This window comes from Peromyscus maniculatus, chromosome 6 (genome assembly GCF_049852395.1).
Source record: "Peromyscus maniculatus bairdii isolate BWxNUB_F1_BW_parent chromosome 6, HU_Pman_BW_mat_3.1, whole genome shotgun sequence".
Classification (NCBI taxonomy): Eukaryota; Metazoa; Chordata; class Mammalia; order Rodentia; family Cricetidae; genus Peromyscus; species Peromyscus maniculatus.
Genome location: NC_134857.1, coordinates 69,515,991 through 69,537,700, shown reverse-complemented (window position 1 = coordinate 69,537,700; position 21,710 = coordinate 69,515,991). Strand labels below are relative to the sequence as shown.

General features: G+C 45.7%; 1 protein-coding gene and 1 non-coding gene across 3 annotated transcripts; both read left to right on the top strand.

Moving 5' to 3' along the window:
- Positions 1-11,946: 11,946 nt before the first annotated feature.
- On the top strand, positions 11,947-21,520 carry Fdps (farnesyl diphosphate synthase). Of its 2 annotated transcripts, none has more exons than XM_006976357.4 (9): positions 11,947-12,126; positions 13,106-13,268; positions 14,353-14,493; positions 19,245-19,325; positions 19,438-19,560; positions 19,794-19,882; positions 19,968-20,040; positions 20,550-20,762; positions 21,266-21,520. In XM_006976357.4, the coding sequence occupies exons 2-9, from the start codon at positions 13,128-13,130 to the stop codon at positions 21,464-21,466; spliced, it is 1,062 nt and encodes a 353-aa protein (XP_006976419.3). In that variant the 5' UTR covers positions 11,947-12,126; positions 13,106-13,127; the 3' UTR covers positions 21,467-21,520. The 2 variants fall into 2 exon arrangements, with proteins under 2 accessions (XP_006976419.3, XP_006976418.3); XM_006976356.4 differs by lacking the exon at positions 11,947-12,126 and adding an exon at positions 12,807-13,020.
- On the top strand, positions 15,826-15,928 carry LOC121830581 (U6 spliceosomal RNA). The gene has a single exon (XR_006073798.1). It is a non-coding gene; the product is annotated as a U6 spliceosomal RNA (small nuclear RNA).
- Positions 21,521-21,710: the final 190 nt, after the last annotated feature.

The window sequence follows — 21,710 nt, the reverse complement described above, 5'->3', positions numbered from 1 at the left end:
CACGAGGAACCCCCAGAGCCCGTCAATGAGCCTGCCACACTGAGGGCACTGGAGGAGAGTTACAACAGCATGGAGGACTAAAGACTTTGTCCCCTCACCGTCATAAAAAAAAATAAAGATTTTATACCTGTGGTCATATTTTATTTGTGCTCTAACAAATAAAGCTTGTCTGGAGATCAGAGTGCAGAGGGAGTCACTAGTTAACCATAGAAGCCAGGAAGTGGTGGCACACACCTTTAATCCCAGCACTTGGGATCTCATGCCTTTGATCCCAGTACTTGGGAGGCACACACCTTTAATCCCAGCACTTGGGTTCTCAAGCCTTTGATCCCAGTACTTGGGAGGCACACACCTTTAATCCCAGCACTAGGGAGGTGGAGACAAAATGAACCGGTGGTGCCGACAGAGGAATATAAGGCAGGAGGAGACAGAAACTCACTATTTTCAGGCTCAGAAACTGACTAGAAAAGAGGTAGCCATGGCTTGCTCTTTTGTCTCTCTGATCTTTCAGCATTTACCCCAATATCTGGATCCAGCTTTTTATTATTAAGACCAAGTAGAATTCTTGCGACATCTGGTGTCCACATTTTGGGGCATAAATTCACCAAAAAGCCCCTTGGTTGTTGTTGTGGTCCTTTAAAGGCCAGCATTAAAGCCCTCTGTCAGAGTTCAAAAACGGTGTTACAACAAGCGAGGAAAATCTAAGGGATCTGAGGGTAAAGGAACGAATCTGCTCCCGCCATATTCACTCCATGTCTCTTTCTTCTTCTCTGTGCTCCAATTTATATACACACACAAAACAAAGGCTATTCCCTGGCAATGGCAAAGTTACAGAGCTAGAATTTCTCTAAGGATTAGAAAGCAAGTAGGCGCCGTCCCCAGTGACACTGTCAGCATTTTTATGGTTCCTGGCTAGAAGGGTGAACTGGGCTGCACTATGAGGCAGAGGGGCTGATTTCATAGGCTCTAAATTATAAGGACATCAGTGCAAGATACTAAATTTCTAGGTGTGCTTAATCAAAGATCCGGTAGTGATAGATAAAATGTGAAAGAAAAACAAATAAGGGCGTGGCGGCTGGCAGTCTTTCTCTGCCCCCTGGCCATGGCATCACTGAACAGCATCAGGGTTGCTATGGTGACTGGCATACCTGTGGAAGGAAACTGTGGAGTCTCATTCATGCCAGCATCTTTGCCAGTGTTGCTAACTAAATGGGACTTCTGTAGATTTACAATTTTCATCTATCACCTAAGCGGTTAGGACGAGGGGGATTTATGGTAAATAGTACAAGGTTGGGGCCTTATGAATTCTGGCCACCCAAACCAAACAAACCAGGGTTTGTCTCTAAATGCCCGAAAAGGGAACTACCTACTTTACTCCTGACTGGCTAAATAAGCAATGGCTTTCTCTGTTCTCTCTCAGGGTTAGGAAACAGGCAGTAAGTTTCCCAGGCAAATTTCTATATCCAATAAACCAAAGTGAGAATATGTGTAGTACAGTGGGCCGCAAGAACACATTATAGAGATTCAGCTGTATATTAAAGATATACCTAGAAAAGTCAAGGAATTTTTGTAGAGGAAAGCCATGTATCAAGGAATATTTGTGGTATTCAGTTTTTTTCTTCTTTTTTGGTTTTTTGAGACAGGCTTTCTCTGTGTAGCTTTGGTGCCTTTCCAGGAACTCACTCTGTAGCTCAGGCTGGCCTCAGACTCACAGAGACACACATGCCTCTGCCTTCTGCATGCTGGGATTAAAGACGTGCTCCACCACCGCCCAGTGGTATTCAGTTTTTAATATATTAGCTGTCTTCTGCTATGAAATTCTTGTGTGCTCATATACTACTAGGCCATATGGCAAACAGTTAAGCTTCTCAGACCTACTGCTGATCCATTAGGTAACAGCCCTGCAGGGCCTAGGAGACAGGTAGGCTACAGATGCATACCTTTGTTTCTTGTGCAAATGAAGCTCAGACAGGGAAAAAGGCGTTCCAGAGCAATTGACTCAGAACAAAGGAGTTTTTGCATATCCTGGTAGAATGAAGGATGGGGCAGGATTCCTGGTCTGGGCAGAGCTGTGTGGCCAGAGGAGGAGAGGAGAAGGAGAGTTTCTGTACATGGTAAGACAGAGTTGTGTGGCTGGAGAGAAAGGAACAAGGCAGATCTTTTGTAGAGTGTGGCTCAGGCTGAGGAGTGAGGAGCAAGGAAAAATTTTTTGTTGATTGTAGGTGAATCAGGTCAGGAGAGGAGAAGAGGGAGGAAAGATGGAGGATGAAGGAACTGAAGACAAAGATGAGATCGAAAGCATAGCTTACTAAAGTTCTGAGGAGACAGAAAAAAGAAGGGACAGAGAGGAGCTGAATGTGAGGATGGACCTGAAGCTGTGTAGACAGAATTTTGTCTTAGAGAAATAAAGTAAACGGACAAAAGAGCTTGGTGTACATAGATTCTTTTCCTGACTCGCCATTCGTAGTTTCTCTTCTGGGCCCCTGGGAAGAATATTAAGGCTGGTTCTTAATAATACTTGAGATTGTAGGGGATTAGTAGCTTTTTAGGGTTAGAGCTGGGGGCCAGCTGAGGTTATAACTTTCCCAAGTCAGTTGCTTGAGCATTTAGGGCACTCACTCTTGTAATCAGGAAGGACCAGGAATCAAAGGAGCTTGGACATCCCTTTACCTCTAAAGGTCCCAAATGTGATCTATTTGAAAGACTCCATTCCTTTCCTGACCACATGTCTTGCCAAATGGGAGAAAAATTGCAGGGAGCTGTCTTCTAATGTTTGTCTTGGGGAATGGAGCAGAGATTAGGCTGTGGGAATTGAAGTTATTGACTACGTGACTTAATTCTCTCACTTGAGGTGCCATGGAGTCGGGAGAAGTCACCCAATATACCAGCCATGGGAGAAATTGTGCCCAGTAATTTATACACTGCTGGATCTTTTTTGGGACGGGTCCCACTCAAAGAGGGAAGAGCTTATGGTTTCTCAAGAGATTCACTATAAGAATAGTCACAATACAAAAGGCAATACTCCCTGTCTTGTGACTGGGTGTCTTCCGTCAGAATGCATCAATTCTGGTGGGTTGACCTTCTGCTTTATCAGCTGAAATCTCACTTGTATAACCTTGCAGACTGCAGCACCCTGTGGCTTTGCAGCCACCTGTGGCCGGAGTCACTATAGGCTGGCTAATGTTTTCCTTACTTTTCCTCAAGCCTCTGAGCAAGTTGGGATTTTTCTGTTGCAGCCTATCTGCAGCAAACTTTTTGGGCTCCAAAAACTGAAGTTAGCTGTTTTTGCACATTCCCCTGTACAGACAGCTGGCTCTTTGGCTTCTTCTCTCTTGTTGGCTTGTGGCTTTCCGTGGACCCCCTCCTCCGGCTGCAGCCACACTAGGTCGAGGCTTTGAAAGCAATTTGGGCTTCTACTGTTCTACACAGAGCAGTCAACCTCACATCTTCACCGTCATCTGAATCGTCATCATTGGCAGATTTAGTGAGACAATTAGGAATTCTTTTTTTTTTTTTTTTTTGGTTTCTCAAGACAGGGTTTCTCTGTGTAGTTTTGGTGCCTGTCCTGGATCTTGCTCCATAGACCAGGCTGGCCTCCATCTCAGAGATCCGCCTGGCTCTGCCTCCCGAGTGCTGGGATTACAGGTGTGTACCACCACTGCCCGGCAGGAATTCTTAAAGGGAGGAATTAGTTGAAAGAGAGAGTTTTTTCCAACATTAAAAATGGAACACACTGTTACAATAGTGGGAGTTAGGTTTCTGTATGATAATACACTGGATGATTTGAATGTGGAACAATTAAATGAGGGGATAATTAATTTAGGTGGGATTTATATAATATAAATGATTGGTTTTATAATTTTTGCTTTATTACTAAAAAAGTTGGTTAATATGAATACTAAGATACTGTTGGACCCCAAAATTTAGGGTCTCAAGTGGGCACCCCAAAAACCCGGATTCCAGTCCAGTTGATGCAATAGCAAAAGGATTTATTAAAGCTTCTATATAGAAGGGCAAACTCTGCTCCTAAGAGCAAGAGCCGCATCTTACTGCAGCCCCATAAGGGCTTATAAAGGAAAAACCCACAAAACCCACAAGATTACAATTTCCATACAATTTCGTTTCACAAGATCATGGTCTAGGTACAGAGTGATCACAGAGGGGGTACAGTTACATCAACAGGTACATTTTTCCTGAAACCTCAAGGCGGGTATCAAGGCGGGAGTGGAGTTTACACAAGGGTCACAGTGGTCCTTCCTGGAACACCTGCAACTATCCCAGTCACAGTTGAGCACATCTCTTAACAGAAATCTTTTTACACTGTAATATGGTTGCAGGTGAGACTGAACAATGGCTAAGTCAGCCTGCTCTTGGAACTAGATTTTTAGTTTCTCATTTCCTGGTGCTTGAAGTTTCTCTTTCCCTGAGGCTTGGGGGTGTAAGCCTGAAGGGCTAGGGTCTTTCAGATACAAGTTTTAGAAAAATTTATTAAAACAGATCATAGAGATATTCAGATCCAGATAGAAGAATTTAAAAGAACCAATCTCAGCATTGCATTATAAGGTTAGAGAGGAACAGCCTAAGGTTTTCAAACAATCAACTTTAATTTGTCCAGTCATCTTACAGGAATTGACAAATGATAAATATCCTCAAGACTGTGTACAAACTGAATGAACTCCAGTGGAAATGTTAGATTTAAGGAGATTCAAGGAAATTACTGTCTCATATGGCATGCATTCACGTTTTGTGAAGCAGATGTTAAACTTGTGGTCAACTTGTAATAGAATTATCCCTCAAAATTGGAGAGACTTGGTTACAGCAGTCTTGGAGCCTGGTCCTCAATGACAGTGGGGAACCAGATGAAAGATGAAGCTAAGACCATTGAACAACAAAGTAGGGTTAGAAATCTGGAAATCTCCCAAGACCACCTTCTTGGAGAAGAAGATTATGCTAATGTAGAAAGGCAATCTCTATATGATGACCACACCCTGGCTTTATGCCATGTAGCAGCCTTGAATGCTTGGGACAGAATTGAAGAAGTAAGAAAGAAAATTGAGTCATATACCAAAGTTATACAGGTCTCAAAAGAAACTTTCACTGATTTCTTACAAAGATTGACTTCAGCAGTAAATAGAATGATACCAAATTTAGAAGCTAGACAAATAATAATTGAATCTCTGGCTTTTGAAAATACTAATGCACAATGCAAAAGGGTAATTAGACCATTAAAGGCAAGATCAGCATCCTTAGAGAAATGGATCTGAGATACAGTCAATATTGAATCTCATAAACTAGTTGATGCTTAAATAGGAGAGGTGATCTCCAGAGGTTTGAAGAAAAATAAAAATGTCAAATGTTTCAATTCTGGTAAACAAGATCACCTAAAAAGTGATTGTAAACAAGGCATTCATAGAAATAATGTTTTTTTTCTAAGACTAATCCCAACAGAATGCCCCTCCCTTCTGGATTATGCAGAAGTTGTGGCAAAGGCAGGCATTGGACTAAGGAATGTAAATCAATAAGGGACAGACAAGATAACTCTGTCATCAGGAAATGCCTTGGGAAATTTCCTGTGATTGTGGAGGAAACTCCTTCACAGAGCAATTAAAGAAACTAATGCCTATTGTAAGAAACCAGACTGCTCTAGATGATAGAACAGCAATAGAAGAGAGAACAGAAAATTCAGGAGAAACCGTGAAGTGAATACTTTGGCCAACTTCTATAAATGAACACATACCAAAATTAAAAATATGAATAAATAAAAAAATATGAATAAATGATGTTGTCATTGAAGGTCTTGTAGACACAGGTGCGGCTGTAACAATAATTGCACCAGAATTTTGGCATCCAAATTGGCCTCTTTAGGAGGTCAATATTCAGCTTTTAGGGACTGGAACATTATCTCAAATGAAACAGAGTTCAAGATGGGTCACATGTATAGGGTCAGAACAACAGAGAGGAAAATTAAAGCCACGTGTGGCTAACATACCCATGAATTTATGGGGACATGATTTGTTATAGCAATGGAATACCCAGAATAATATTCTCCCAATCTCAGAAACAAACTATAAACTAACATATGTTTCTTGGAAAAATATTAGAAGGTATTATAAAGAACAGTCACCAACCATTAATGATGAACTGAGTAATTTGCTCAAAACTTTAGAGGGTGACAAGGACTTAAATTGTTCAATAGAATTATTGGCTGAAGCTGAGACAGAATTGGCTTTGGTGGAAAAGAAATTACAGGATGCACCCGAGGATCAATTGGATCCGAAGCTTGGATTGCATTTTGGTTATTTTACCCTCTAAGCATTCACCTGTAGGAATTTTAATTCAGAGGGAAGATATCATATTGGAATGTATATTTCTAGCAAATAAACAGAGTAAGAAATTAAAGATGAGTGTGGAAATGATTTCTGATTTGACTTTAAAAGGAAAATTGAGACTTCGTTAATTAGCAGGAATAGACCCAGCAGAAATTGTAGTACCTTTAACTAATGATGAAATTGACAAGTTATGGGCAGAAAGTGAACCTTGGCAAAGGGCTTGCAGTAATTTTTTTGGGAGAGATTAACAACAAATATTCCAAAAGCAACAGAATTCAATTTATAAAGAGAACTAACTAGATCCTGCCTCACATTGTATGGGAAACACCAATATCTGGAATCCCTACATTTTATGCTGGTGCAATCAAATCAGGAAAGGCAGGTTACAAATCATAAAATTTAAGTAAGGTGGATTCTGCCCAAAAGTCAGAATTATATGTCTTTCTGTTGGTATTAATGGATTTTACGGAACCTCTTGACATAGTTACTGACTCTCAGAATGCAGAAAGAGTTTTACACATTGAAACTGCTGAATTTATCCCTGATGGGTCAGAATTAACTTCATTATTTATTCTGATTCAAGAAATAATCAGGAATAGAAATTATCCCTTATATATAAAACATACTTCCGATCCCATAAGCATCTGCCTGATCCTCTAGCACAAGGTAATGATTAAATTGATCTGTTATTGATAGGAAATGTGTTGGAAGCCTCAAAATTTCATAAAAAACATCATGTCAATAGTAAGGGTTTGAAAAACGATTTTTCTATAACCTGCCAACAAGCCAAGGAAATTATAAGGAAATGTCCTACTTGTTCTTTATACAACCAAACTCACTACCTGCAGGAAGTAAACCAAAGGGTACTCAAAGGAATAAAATCTGGCAGATGGATGTGTTCATTATGCAGAACTGGAAAATTAAAATATGTACACCACACCATTGATACCTATTAGGATTTCAATGGACAACTGCTCTGAGTTCTGAAAAAGCTGATTCTGTAATCACATGTTTGCTAGAAGTTATGGCCATCATGGGTATACCTGCACAAATTAAGACTGATGATGCTCCAGCATATATCTCTGGTAAAATGAACAGGTTTTTTTTTTTTTTTTTTTTTTGCTAATTACAATATAAAGCATATTACAGGTATACCACACAATCCTCCAGGCCAAGCATAGAAAGATCAAATTGAACTCTAAAGGATATGCTAAATAAACAGAAAGGAGACATTGGATAATAGAAAAAAACTACAGAATTAAATCAACCTATATATTTTAAAGATGTGCTGACCTCTGACTGGAAACCAGGATATGTGTTACGTTGGGGACGAGGTTTTGCTTTTGTTTCCGCAGGAGAAGAAAAGCTATGAATAAAACCAAAATTGGCCGGGCGGTGGTGGCGCACGCCTTTAATCCCAGCACTCGGGAGGCAGAGCCAGGTGGATCTCTGTGAGTTCGAGGCCAGCCTGGACTACCAAGTGAGTCCCACGAAAGGCGCAAAGCTACACAGAGAAACCCTGTCTCGAAAAACCAGAAAAAAAAAAAAAAAAAAAAAAAAAAAAAAAAAAAAAAAAAAAAAAAACCAAAATTGATAAAGGTTTGATTTGAACAACCAGCATGACCATCCAATTTAAACTAACTTATATGACTAAGAAATGCTTTTCATTTGCTCAGATATAACTTGCCAAAAGGGACACTTCTCAAAGTTAGGGTTAGGGAAGGGTTTTGATTTGTCTTTCAGGAGAATGAAGGCTAACGAATCCGTAGAACACTGCACAAGTGAGACATCTGAAGAAAAAGGACAAATCATCCATATAAAAACGTCCCAAGAGAAAGTAAATTGGCCTATTGGTATATCACATATCTAACAGGATAAAATTTTATAAATGTTTGTTTACGCTGTTCTCTACCAACAGATAACACAAATGATCTTTATATAGTCTCAGTTCAACTAAAAATTAAAGCTGGCTTTGGAGTTAGAGCAGGACTCTCTCCTTTTCTAAATCCAAGCATGCTTGTTAAAGGAAAATGCAAAAATCTCTGTATCATGTCAGGAAAGCCACCTATTATGGGACAGAAGAAAAACCAAAATTAAGGAAGTATTCTATTGCTACTAATCTCATAATCCTTTGGTTTTATTTTTACTCTTTAAAACTTTTTTAAGGTATGAATTTTACATCAAAATTTATAAAATTTATATATATATATATATATATATATATATACATATCTTAAACTTTTGTCATGATATTAATGGTCATATGGAGTACTAATTCTAGATAAAAGGCTTTACCTAGCTTCCTGTACATGATTTTGGGTTTGAGTCTCTATCAGCTTTCTGCAGGGAACCATGACCATACCTAACAGTGACCTTTGAAGTCTCCAAAAGGATGGGGCCCCACAACAATGATTCCACATGGACTATGATAATGACACCATTAAGCTGACAAACACCACCTAAAGATCAACTTTGGACTATAAATTGCCCAGGACAATTTTGAGATGGTTAGCTGAGATGATCCAGCCTCACAGACTGCTTTAGCAAGGACTTAAGACAAGGCCTGCACTTTCCCATTATACAGAGACTGGACAACAAATGATACAGCTATCTCTCCCAGGACTTGACAATTAACCCAAAATTTTTCTTTTCATTACACTAAAGATGCCATCACCCCCAGATAGCAGGAAGTAGTTTTAAGAACATGACACCCACATTCCCAAAAGGTAGAGTGGGTGGTTTTTATTTGTTCAATCGGTTATGGATAGTACCTTTTGTATATAGTTTTTCTTATATTAGTTATAACATTCTTTTATTATTTTAGACAAAAAAGGGGAAATGTGGTGATACATTGCTTGTAATCTAAGAAATAAAAGTTTGCCTGAAGATCAGAGCTAGCCACAGAGTTAGTCATACAGATAAGGCAGTGGTAGCACACACCTTTAATCCTAGCACTCAGGAGGCAAAGGCAGAGATCTGTCTCCATCTCTGTGAGTTCAAGGCCAAGCTGGGTTACACAAGATTAATCCAATCTAAACTAGAAACAGCCAGGCAGTGGTGGCACACATCTTTAATTCTAGCACTTGAGATCACATACCTTTAATCCCAGCACTAGGAAGGTTGAGGCAGGAAGTAATATGGCTGGGCAGTGAAAGGAATATAAGGTGAGAGGAGACAAGAACTCAGGTCTTTTCAGGCTCTTGCAGGCTGAGGAATTGGTGAGTTAAGACGTGGCTTGCTCTGCTTCTCTAAGCTTTCACCTTTCACCTGCTATCTGGCTCTGGGTTTTTATTATTATAAGGCCATTTAGGATTCATGCAACAATGTAGTCATGGCCCTCTCTGTATCTGTGTGCCTATCAGGGAGTCTACCTCCTAGGCCCTCAGTATGAGATAATAATCTCAATTTATTCTTTTGCATTTGGAAATTCAGTTTGTTGACAACTACTCTCTCCTTGCACAGACTTGGCATCTTGACAGAGTTAATTGGCTAGTACCAGTAGTTGGTTGGTTTGTTTCTTTTTTTTCTCTTGTTTTCAAGATAGGGATTCTGTCTAGCTCTGGTTCTTCTGGAACTCACTCTGCAGACCAGGCTGGCCTTGAACTCTGCCTCCCTCTACCTCCCTGAGTGCTGGGATTAAAGGTATGCACCACTACTGCTGAGCAGGAGTTTGTTTCTTAATTCTTATTTCTGCTACCTTGGTTTGTGTGTGTTCCTTATGTCGTTACTGTCAGGTGCAAAGGAAACTCCATTTTCCCAAATTCTGGCCAAACCCAGCTTTCCTCAGGAACTTGTGAAGCCCGTTCCCCTCTGCCAAAGGGGCCACTTCCCTTACCACTGGCAGAAGAGAAAAAAAAAAAAAAAAAAAAGAGCATGCTGGTCTCCAAGCTCCCCAGGTACCACAGGTACCTGGGTTTGGTTTTCTCACCTCCCCAAGTCCCCTTTGGGAATTCAGAAACTTCCCTCCCTAAGCCTCTCTCCTCACAACCCTACCTCAGCTCTGCTTTCTTGGTCTTCTCTTATTCATCATTCCTTCTCACCTCCTCTCTTGGCCAGCTCTAGTCCGCTGGCCATGTTCAGGCTACTATTTTCTCTCTCTACTCTGGACTCTTCCAAATTGCCTCTGGCTGTTGTCTCTCCTGTCTACAATAAAAACCTCCCCACCAACCACAACACGGAGTGGTCATGTCATGTTTATACAGCTACTGCTTACTTTAATTGCTTTCAATTGCAGTATGTGGAGAAATGGAGAATTAGCCATCTCTGATTTTGCTGTCTTTTGAGATTATGTGGGGTCCACATAAATTCCTCGTTCACTTTTTAATTGTTTTCAGTAATTTTTGCTCAGACTTTGAAAGTTGAGACTGCTTGTTTTTGTAGATGGATCTGTGTTGCGGACATCTACCTTAACAATATCGTCTTTTGTAGGTCCTGAGGTTGGCAGAGAGTGATTTTTCCCAATGAACCTTCTTGCTAGGCCAGATCAAGCAAAAAAAAAAAAAAAAAAAAAAATTTCAGGGTACAAATCCTTCACTGTTTTTATATGATTTATTCCTAGTTATTTTATTAGTCTATTATTTAACTGCTACTATAATTGTTTTATTCATTTTTGGTATTGTTTGTTAAAGGTTTCTAATAAACTGATTTTTGCATATAATTTACCAGTTGTGTCTGCTTCCTTGTGGATTGTGTCTGTGGAAGCAGAAAACTACAGTTAGAAATATTAAACATGCCTTTTCTATCAAATACTACAAAATTTGTATTTAGGACAAGGAATTCAAATCTTTTTAACACTTCCCTCCCCGCAACAAACCAAAACAAACAAACAAACAAACAAAAAACAAAAACAAATACTGTTTGCTTATGTCTGTTTATGCAGTAAAGCCCTGCTGTGGTCCAGGAATTTGATGGCCCTTGATGATAGATAATCCTGCTGAGCAGTCCAGATAATCCTGTGCACTGAGTTGTGGTTCCCTGCCAAACGTCTAACCCAATGGTTTCAAATGTGGTTTTGAGCCCAAAGTCTGGACCAATAGTTTCAAAAACCGCCTTGCCCCGTATCCCTTCTCCCCAATCCCAAACTGCCAATTGCCAGCTGATGGTTTTTCGTTATAAAAACTCTCTACACCCGGGCTCGTGGCCGCTGCCACATTTCCATCTGCCATGCGGGGGCCCAGGTTGAACCTGCATAAAAGGACCCATCAGAAACCGGCTCCTTGGTGGTCTCCGGGGTTCTGAGAACGGGTACAACCATAGTCTTCGGAGTAGCCCTAACTGGCTTCATCTTGTTGCCTGTCATCCGAGAGCTGGAAAATGCGCCGACACACCCGGCTGGCACCGGAGGCGTTGGAAACAGGAAGCTGCAAGGCTGGTTATTCCGGGGTCTTGCTAACCACGTCCACCAGACACACTGGAAGAGCGGCCCAGCCGGGAACCACGCGGAAGAATTCCCACACTATGGGTCCGGCCCTATTGTCGCCTAACACCACCCACCTCCTGGTGGGCTGATGGCCCGCGCGCCGCACTTCCATTGGTCAGCCGTCACAAGGCCTATGCTCACGCGAGGCCACTCAGCCAATCAGCAGGCTCGGCTGTAGCCACCCGGCCGCACACGCCCGCGTCTTCCGCCGTCTGCTTCGCGGCATGCCGGGAGTTGTAGTCTTGGATTTCGGCTCTCCCTACTGAGCCGAGGGGACTGGGAACTACAAGCCCCAGAGTGCTGAACGCGCAGCGCTCTCGCTTTTAGGTGTTCGCCGCAAACATCTTGGACCCCGGGAGAACTCGCGTTACGGAACAGGTGAGAGCTATTGTTGGGGCAGGAGCGCGGCTTGCTCGGAGGCGCCGCAGGGCCAGCCCGTGTAGGAGTTAGCGGCTTGGGGGTCGGTGGGCCGGGCCGAGCGGCTCTCTTGTGCCCCGGGGTGCTCTAGTCCTCCGCCAGCGCGGCCGCGGCTTTCTCCTGCCGAGCCCTCCCACGCCCACCTGTTGCCGGGAGACCCGCAGCGGTTAGGACCAGGGCCTGTGGGGGGCTCGCACAGCCAGCCCCTGTACAAGCCAGCACCACACTTCACCTCCTTCCCCTCCACACGGACCCCGCGGTTCGAGTTCCGGCTCTGCGTCGGCTCAGCTGTCTACCCCTAGAACTTGAGTTTGGCTTCTCCATGGATAGTGCGACTCAAGGACCTTCCATCCCCTAGTTCTCTGTGCCGCCTCCCCGACCTTGTGAATGCATGCAGCCCTGGAAGTAGAAATCGTTCAGTTTTAGCCATTTCGGTTTAAGTGACGATCTGTTGGCTGTTAGACACCCCGACATACCTACATATATTTTTATTACTTGTGTGCTCTTGCGGTAATTCTGAATTCAAGCTGGAACAGGGTGGGGCATTCTGATGCAGGAGGTACAAAGCTTGGTTTGAGGGAGGTACCAGAGAGTTAACTGCTACCAAGCATCTGCCTTCGGTGCTTGCTCCTGCAGGGAGTGCTTGGTGTCCCCCAAACCCCCATGCCCACCCACGATGCCCCTGTCCCGCTGGCTGAGATCTGCAGGGGTCTTCCTGCTGCCGGCCCCCTGCTGGGCACCCCGGGAGAGGTGGTTTGGTTCCCTACAACGACCCTCCCTGGCATACGGGTGTCCAGTCCTGGGGGCCTGGCTCAGTGCCCGCTGGTGGTGCCAAGTGTGGACAGAGGAGCGTCGGTGAGTGTGGCCATGGGGTGTGGGGCCTCGGGGAGGGAAGCGCCGGAGAAGACCTCTCATTTGTGTGTGTGTTTTTTTTTCTCAGAGCATTTTGCTCCTCTCTCACAATGAATGGGAACCAGAAATTGGATGCTCGTAACCAAGAAAGGCAGGATTTCATCCAGCACTTCTCCCAAATCGTCAAGGTGCTGACTGAGGATGAACTAGGCCACCCAGAGACAGGCGATGCCATTACGCGGCTCAAGGAGGTGAGGGATTCAGGATTGAAGAAGCCAGTGGAGGTGTGGATTTTGCATGGCTTTTGGTAAGAGTGGAGGTAACAGCTCTTACCCGAGTCTCTTCTGGAGTAGGTAGGTCCCTGGTATAGCTCAGCCCACCTCCCTGACTTTTGGCTCTGCAGGTGTACCATCCAAATAGCTTTGCTTGGGAGTAGAGCCTTGGACCTGGTGAAGTTTTGATTTTGGGCACTGAAATTTTAAGATAGGGTCTTAGATTTATAAGATACTTAAGAAGCTGTTGCCCTGAGGCCTGAGGGAAATTATTGTATCATCACAAAGCCCTATTTTTAGGAAAGGAACTATTGCTGCCATCCTTGAGTTGCCTGTTTGCCTCTCTTCTTATTTATTTATTTATTTATTTATTTATTTATTTATTTAAAGGCAGTTTCATTAGCCTACATGGCCTCAAACTGACATCCCCCTGCCTGTGTGTGTGCTGTATCGATTACAGTGCCGCCATGCCTAGAACTGGAATTCTTTTTATAAATGTTGTTTCTGACCCATCTCTGAGGAAAAAACCAAGGAGGGGATTTTCTTTGTTTCTACTGTGGGTGTTAAAGAGATGTCTCTTTAGTTAGTTACTTCTGCACAGTGGAAGGCACAGTAGGACACCCCAATGGGAGGACATGCCGTTGGAGGGTTAGAAATCACTCTGAATCTTGCTATCCCTTCATGCCCTCTTTTGGCCAAATTTGGTCAAATGGAGAGGCCATTCTGTTTGTTTGTTTTTCTGTAGCCAAGGCTGGCTAGAGCTCAAACTCATGAGCCTACCTGCATCCGCCTTCTGAGTATCGAGAGTATAGGAGTTAGCCGTCCCTCCCTACTAGGGGCCGTGTCTTCAGTGCAGCCTGGGGAGGTACTCTAGGAAGACTTGAGTATGCGTTATGGAGCAGGTACTTGAGTCCTGGAAATGGTGCCATATGCCGTAGGACTTTGAGAAGAAATGGAGAGAGGAGAAATTCAGTCTCTCCAAGGGGAGCTGGGAAGAAGAGGGAGAAGGAAAGGATCAGTCTCTCCTGTGTGGCCCACGATGGCTCTCCCCTGCCTGCCTCAGGTCCTGGAGTACAATGCTGTGGGAGGCAAGTACAACCGGGGGCTGACTGTGCTCCAAGCATTCCGGGAGCTGGCGGAGCCCAGGAAGCAGGACGCCGAGAGTCTTCAGCGGGCCCTGACAGTGGGCTGGTGTGTAGAACTGGTAAGAAGGGTGGCGGGAGGCAGAGGGCTCCGGAGTTGGGGTTTCCTGAAAACGATCCTAAGCCTGTTTCTTGCTTGTGTTTGTGTCTCTGTGTCTCTTATATGCTACAGTCACATTTAGACAATGTGAATCACTTCAGGCACAGAGAACTGTCAGAAAATTTTCACTTAAATCTCGCTAGTGTGCTGGTGTACACCTTTCTTTAATCCCAGCAGAGGCAGGCAGATCTGAGTTCAAGGCCAGCCGGATCTACAGAGTGAGTCCTGGGACAGCCAGGGCTTCAGAGAGAAACCCTGTGTTGGAGTGGGAGGGGGCATCTAAGGCTGGTGCGGTGGCTCAGCTGGTAAGTGTGTGTCTGCTGTACAAGCAGAAGACCCACTTGGTTGGATCCCAGCACCCCCACGGAAAGCCAGCAGTGGCTGTGAACACATAATCCCAGCGCCATGGCAGGCAGAGTCAGGAAGCTGGCTGGGGCTGCCAGGCTCAGTGAGAGAAATCTTGCTTCAAAGAAAAAGGGTGAAGTGACAGACAGGACACCTGACATCTTCCTCCGGCTTCCACTCCTCCCATATGCTGAGGCACACATGCCCATACTAAATGCACACACAAGTCAGGTATGATGGCACACACCTGTAATGCTAGTGCTGGGTGCAGAGACAGGCAGATCCCTAGAACTTACTGGCAGCCTAGCCGATCAGTGAGGTCTGAGCTCACTGAAGGAGGGTTCATCTCAAAAAAAAAAAAAAAAAAAAAAAAAAAAAAAAAAAAATTAAATAAATAAATAAATAAATAAGGTGGAGAATGTGGGAGGCACCTGGTTGTCTCCATGTATGTGCATAATACAAGCATCCACATAAACACATGCAACACAGTTACACAAACCGGATTTCCCTGGCATAGACCAGTGGCTCAGTCAGCTAAGTGCCTGCTGGGCAAGCCTGAACAATTCTTCACTGTCCACACACAGCATGCACATCTGTAGTACTCTTCACTGTCCACACACAGCATGCACATCTGTAGTACTCTGCTGGGGTATAGAGACATACAAGTCCCTGGAGGTTGTTGGCTGGCTAGTCTGGCACAGTTTCAGTGATAGACCCTGTCTCAAAGAATAAGGTGGAGGGGCTGGAGTGATGGGTTAGTGGTTAAGAGCACTGGCTGCTCTTACAGAGGACCTGGGTTCAATTTTAGTACCTACATGGTGCCTTCCAACTATCTAGAACTCCAGACCTCGGGGATCTGACTTCCTCTGGTGGCTTTCTTAGGCACCAGACATGCATGTGATACACAGACATACATGCAGACAAAACACCAGTATGAATAAAATAGCAATTGCTTCACGAGCACATATACTAAAATTGGAACGATACAGAGAAGATTAGCACAGCCCCTGTGCAAGGACGATACGCAAATTCATGAAGCATTCCCTACTTTTTCCTAACTTTGACATTTTATCAATATATATGAAAAAATACATAAAGATTGTTATAAAAACAAAGCTATATATATATTTAAAAATGAGGAAGCCGGGCGGTGGTGGCGCACGCCTTTAATCCCAACACTTGAGGCAGAGGCAGGCAGATCTCTGTGAGTTCGAGGCCAGCCTGGTCTACAGAGTGAGGTCCAGGAAAGGCGCAAAGCTACACAGAGAAACCCTGTCTCGAAAAACCAAAAAAAAAAAAAGGAAGATATACATTGTTAACCTCTGACCTCCACATGAATGCACATGTATGTACTTATTTGAACAAACAAATATACCATACACACACACACACATACACAAACTTACACAAATACACTTATACTGTATTCACACAACCCAGAGTTTTGACATATTCACTTATTGGAACGATTGGCATGAGCCAAGTGAAGGCTGCTTCCCTGAGGTAGGATACTTACTCCCATGGATGGCTACCTCTGATTTGCTTCAGTTCCATTTTGTCTTATGTGGTTAGCTTTCCTGGTTCTGGAATGTCTGTGGCTTGTTTTTGTTTTCTTTTCTCCAGATGGGTAGGGGATTCAAAGTTGAATGAAGCCCAGGGCCTTGTCTGTGCTGATCACACTCATCCCTGAACTGCATCCCCAGCCCTTTGTTTTTGTTTTTTTTTGAGACGGGGTCTCACTGTGTAGCTCATGCTAGCCTCATACTCAAGATCCTCTGCTTTAGCCCTCCACGTGTTGGGATTACAGGTGTGTGCCGTCACGCCTGGCTCACACTCTTATTGAATTGGTCAATTAAATAGACCAGTTTGTGGAGTTTGAATGATGTATTGATAGACTTCTGGGTTTTTGTTTGGTTGGTTTTTTGACACAAGATTTGTAACTCACTCTGTAGACCAGGCTGGCCTCAAATTCAGAGATCCTCCTGCCTCTGCTTCCCAAGTGCTGGGACTAAAGGTGTGCGCCACCACCATCTCCCAGCCACCACCACTCCGGGCATAGTGATAAACTTCTTCTGAAAATAACAGGAATGGCAGGGTGGCTGAAGACCTGAGTTTGATCCCTGGAAGCCATGAAGAAGAAAGTCAGCGACTCCCAAGTGTCCTCTGACCCCACTGCATGCTGTGCAGTGCATCTAACTCAGACACGTCCCCTGCCCCTCAGTGAACGAGGGTTGATGGGATGATTCGGTGTGTAAATCACTTTCTGAATAAGCCAGTCAAGTGAGCGCCATCCCCGGAACCTCTGTATGGATGGAAAGAGAAAACCAACCCTTGACATTCTCCTCTGACATCTGCATGTGTGTTGTGGGGTACACATGCCCTCACACACAATAATAATAGAAAAAAGTTTGTAAAAAAAGCAAGCAAGGAAAAAATACATCATTTTGGGTTGGGGAGGGCAGGTTAAAAAAGTAGTAAGACCCTTTCCTGCCATGTGTGAGCCCTGGGTTCCACCCTCAGCATATTTAACACAACACAGCAAAACCAAGTAATCCAATAACAAAAATTTGCTATGTCTTGAAAAGATGCTTAACAAGTACATATTCTGACAGTAAGAAGTGGCTGTTATTGCACACTCGTGTGAGTTCAGTATTGAGGAGGTTAGTTGAGATCTTGAGATAGAGTCCATCCTGGCCAGCATAATGAGGCGCTGTCTCAAGAAAACAAAACCAAAAGCTCATGGGTGTTGAGTGTTCTACTCTTGCATATCCTTAACAGAGAGCTCTGGGGAAGCCCCACTCTGAGGCCAGTGCTTGGCTCTGGGGACATCTAGAGGGACGCCCGCTCATCCTGTACTTGAAATGAGCCCTTGGCAGACACTGAGGAGTGTCTAAAGGCCGGGGAAGCAGCTGCCTTGGTGGAATGCTGCCGCATATGCATGAAGCGCTGGGTTCAGTCCCCCCAGAGCAGACACAAGTGATCTTAGCACCTGGGAAGTGGCGGTAAAGGCAGAAGGTCAAGGTCTTTCTTGGCCATGTGAGGGGTGTGACTCTGTCTAAAGAAGAGTCATTGTTTGGCCCATAGTCTACCACCAAGGTGGTGCTGTTGGGATGTTCCTAGAAGTGTATGTGACTCTCGGGTCTTAGGAGGGACCCTTCGGACCCTGCCTGACACTCCATCCCTAGCCTCTCCTCTCAGAAGAGGGTGGAAGTGAAAGCATGGGGCTGTTGGAGGATGCCCTGCCCGGGCTCAGAGAGCTGCTTCCCAGTAGATTTTCTAAAATCTTTTATTACAGGTTTATTTTGTATGATTTTATATGTGAGTGTTTTGCCTGCGTATGTGTACCAGGCGTGTGCAGTGCCCACAGAGGCCAGGAGAGGGTGTTGGATCTCTGGGAACTAGAGTTACAGGTGGTTGTGAGCTGTCGTGTGGGTGCTGGGAATCAAAACTGCAAGAGCAACCACTGAGCCGCAACCACTGAGCCATCTCTCGAGCCAATTTTGTTTTTTGAAATAAAAATCACTGTCTTAGATTTCTGTTGAAGTGATAAACACCATGATCAAAAGCAGCTTAGGGAGGAAAGATGTAATTTCATTGTGCACTTGCAGATAACAGTCCAGCACTGAGAGAAGGCAGGACTCCAGTGATGCCATGAAGGATACCGCTGCTTGTCCTCCATGGCCTGCTTAGCCTGCTCTCGCTCTTCCTTCCTTCCTTCCTTCCTTCCTTCCTTCCTTCCTTCCTTCCTTCCTTCCTTCCTTCCTTCCTTCCTTCCTTCCTTTTTTCTTTTTCTCTTTTCCCCATGAGATAGGCTTTCTCTGTGTGGCCATACCTGTCCTGGATCTCGCTCTGTAGACCAGGCTGGCCTCGAACTCACAGAGATCTGCCTGCCTCTATGTCTTGAGTGCTGGGGTTAAAGGCGTGGGCCACCATGCCTGCTCTCTTGTACACCCAGGACCACCTTGCCCAGGGGTGGCACCACCCACAGTGAATTTGCCCCAGTCTTCCCCACGGGGCTGTGTGAGGGCAGTTTTCAGTGGAGGTTCCCTCCTCCCAAATGACCGTAGCTGTGTCAGGTTGGCCTAAGACTAGCCAGCACAGCCAGTCACTGGAACAAAAATTCATCGATGTTTTGCACTGCATGAAGGTGTTTCATATTCTTCCTGCTACCAGGGGTGTCCTAGAGCTGATTAGACATGGCAGAGTTCTGTCGTAGTCCATTAGCATGTGACTCCGAGAGGAGGTCTGGAACCCCTCAGGTCCCTGCCCCAGCCTTCCCACCCAGTGCACGGGGGTGGCCGGAGCAGCAGCTGTGCTTGGAGAAGGCTCCCGAGGGAGCCGGGCGCCTCACTGCACTCTCCCTCCCAGCTCCAGGCCTTTTTCCTCGTGTCAGATGACATCATGGATTCTTCCCTCACTCGCCGGGGACAGATCTGCTGGTATCAGAAGGTAACGTAGACGGAGGGTAGCAGTGACATGGTGGGAGGCCCAGGGAGGTGGGCGGGGGTCTGCCGTGATGGCCGAACCTGGCTAGAGGAACTTGTCACTCTGTTCCTCACAGCCAGGCATCGGCTTGGATGCCATCAACGACGCTCTGCTTCTGGAAGCCTGCATCTACCGCCTGCTGAAGTCCTACTGCAGGGAGCAGCCCTACTACCTCAACCTGCTGGAGCTCTTTCTGCAGGTGCGCTGCTGCTGGGCGGGAGCGGGGTCCACAGGCCCTCCCTCAGCCCCGCCTCTGGGCACGTGCTCGGCTGCTCCGCTGGGGCTGCCTGGGAAGGGGGTGATGTGGCCTGGAGGTTTCCGCTGCTGACTGCTTAGTTGTCAGCTGCTTGGGATATGAGGCCCGGGATGCCAGCGTTGCCCATTTCTGGAGGAAGCCTGCCTTAGAGACCGTCTGTTACGCTCCCTTTATAGAGTTCCTATCAGACGGAGATTGGGCAGACTCTCGACCTCATCACAGCCCCCCAGGGCCAGGTGGATCTCGGTAGATACACTGAAAAGAGGTGAGGGCCAGGGGCAGCCATGTCTGCGTGGTGAGGGACTCAGGATGGGCCTTGCCCTTATGAATGCATCTTCTCCCCGACTCAGGTACAAATCTATTGTCAAGTACAAGACAGCGTTCTATTCTTTCTACCTGCCTGTCGCGGCTGCCATGTACATGGTGAGTCAGTGTCGCCCTCACTGTTGTCCCGTGGGTTTTGGGACAGGAAGGCACAGAGTGGATGACTGGGACAACCCATACATTCATTTATGACTGTTTGGCCTCAAGCAAGCCACTCAGCCCTGTGATGGGGGCTGAGATAGGACCGGAGCATGAGCAGGGGCGAGGCCTGCAGATGCTGCAGCTCATGGAGGGGCAGAGGAAAACGAGCAGGAAACTAGGCTGGGGTAGTTGGGTTCGAGGTCCATCCTGACCTTGCTCTTAAGTTTTCTTTTCATCTTGGAAGGAGTTGGAGGTGTCCAAACAATTTGAAAGTGGACCTGTAATGGCTGTAACTCTGAGGGTCGATGGTGTGAGGGCCCTCAGTGGGTTCATTTGTTAGGAGTCCAGGAGGTCCTCACTGATGGGGAGGACTAGAGTTTGGACTGTAGGAAGCAAAGCCCGGGGGAAGCGTGGGGAGGACAGGGTGCCCGTATGTAGCTCCTGCCGCCTCACCCGTTTCCCCGCAGGCAGGCATCGATGGGGAGAAGGAACATGCCAATGCCATGAAGATCCTGTTGGAGATGGGCGAGTTCTTTCAGATCCAGGATGACTACCTTGACCTCTATGGTGACCCCAACGTGACTGGAAAGATCGGCACCGACATCCAGGACAACAAATGCAGCTGGCTGGTGGTTCAGTGTCTGCAGCGGGCCACTCCGGAACAGCGTCAGATCTTAGAGGTGCCCGCGAGGGGCTGCCGGGGTCGGGCCCTTGGCTGAGGGACCATAGAACAGGGTATAATCCTGAGCCAATACCTCAGCGCTGGGGTGCTTGGGTCCCCAGAGAAAGGTTTGAGGCCAGAGAGCTACAAGTGGCAGTCAAATCAGGCAGAGCTGAGCAGTGGCAGCGCACGCCTTCAATCCCAGCACTTGGGAGGCTGAGGCAGGCAGGTCTCTGAGTTCGAGGCCAGCCTGGGCTACAGAGTGAGTTCTAGAGTAGGCTCCAAAACTACACAGAGAAACCCTGTCTCGAAACCCACACCACCACCACCACCACCACCACCACCACCACCACCACCACCACCACCCGCCCAAAAAAAAAGTCTGAGGCAGGCGGTCCTACATAATGAGGTCCTGTCTAAAACAACAAAATGGAGTGGATGGCTTTCCAATGTTCTGGAATGTATGAATGGATTGTGAGTTCCTTTGAACTTAGCCGAGTAAAGCCGTTTTCCTGCTTCCAGGAGAATTACGGGCAGAAGGACCCAGAGAAGGTGGCGCGGGTGAAAGCACTGTATGAAGCGCTGGATCTACCAGCTGTGTTCTTCAAGTATGAGGAAGACAGTTACAGCCGCCTCAAGAGCCTCATAGAACAGTACTCTGCGCCCCTGCCCCCATCCATCTTCTTGGAACTAGCAGAAAAGATCTACAAGCGGAGAAAGTGACCTCGAGATTGCAGAGGCTTGAAGGGAGGGATCTTAATAAATTATTGTACAGCATCCTGTGGTTTTATGCTTGTGTCAATCGGGAGTCCGGCTTTGTTGTCTAGAATGGAGGGGTGGGCGGTGGCGGCTTGGAAGCCAGGTCGGCATCAGCGTTCACTGATCCCAAGGCTGCAGCATTGTAGATGGGTGATGCAGGCATCGCGTCAAGCTGTGGCGTGGGGATTGGGGGCGGGCCTGAGCTAGG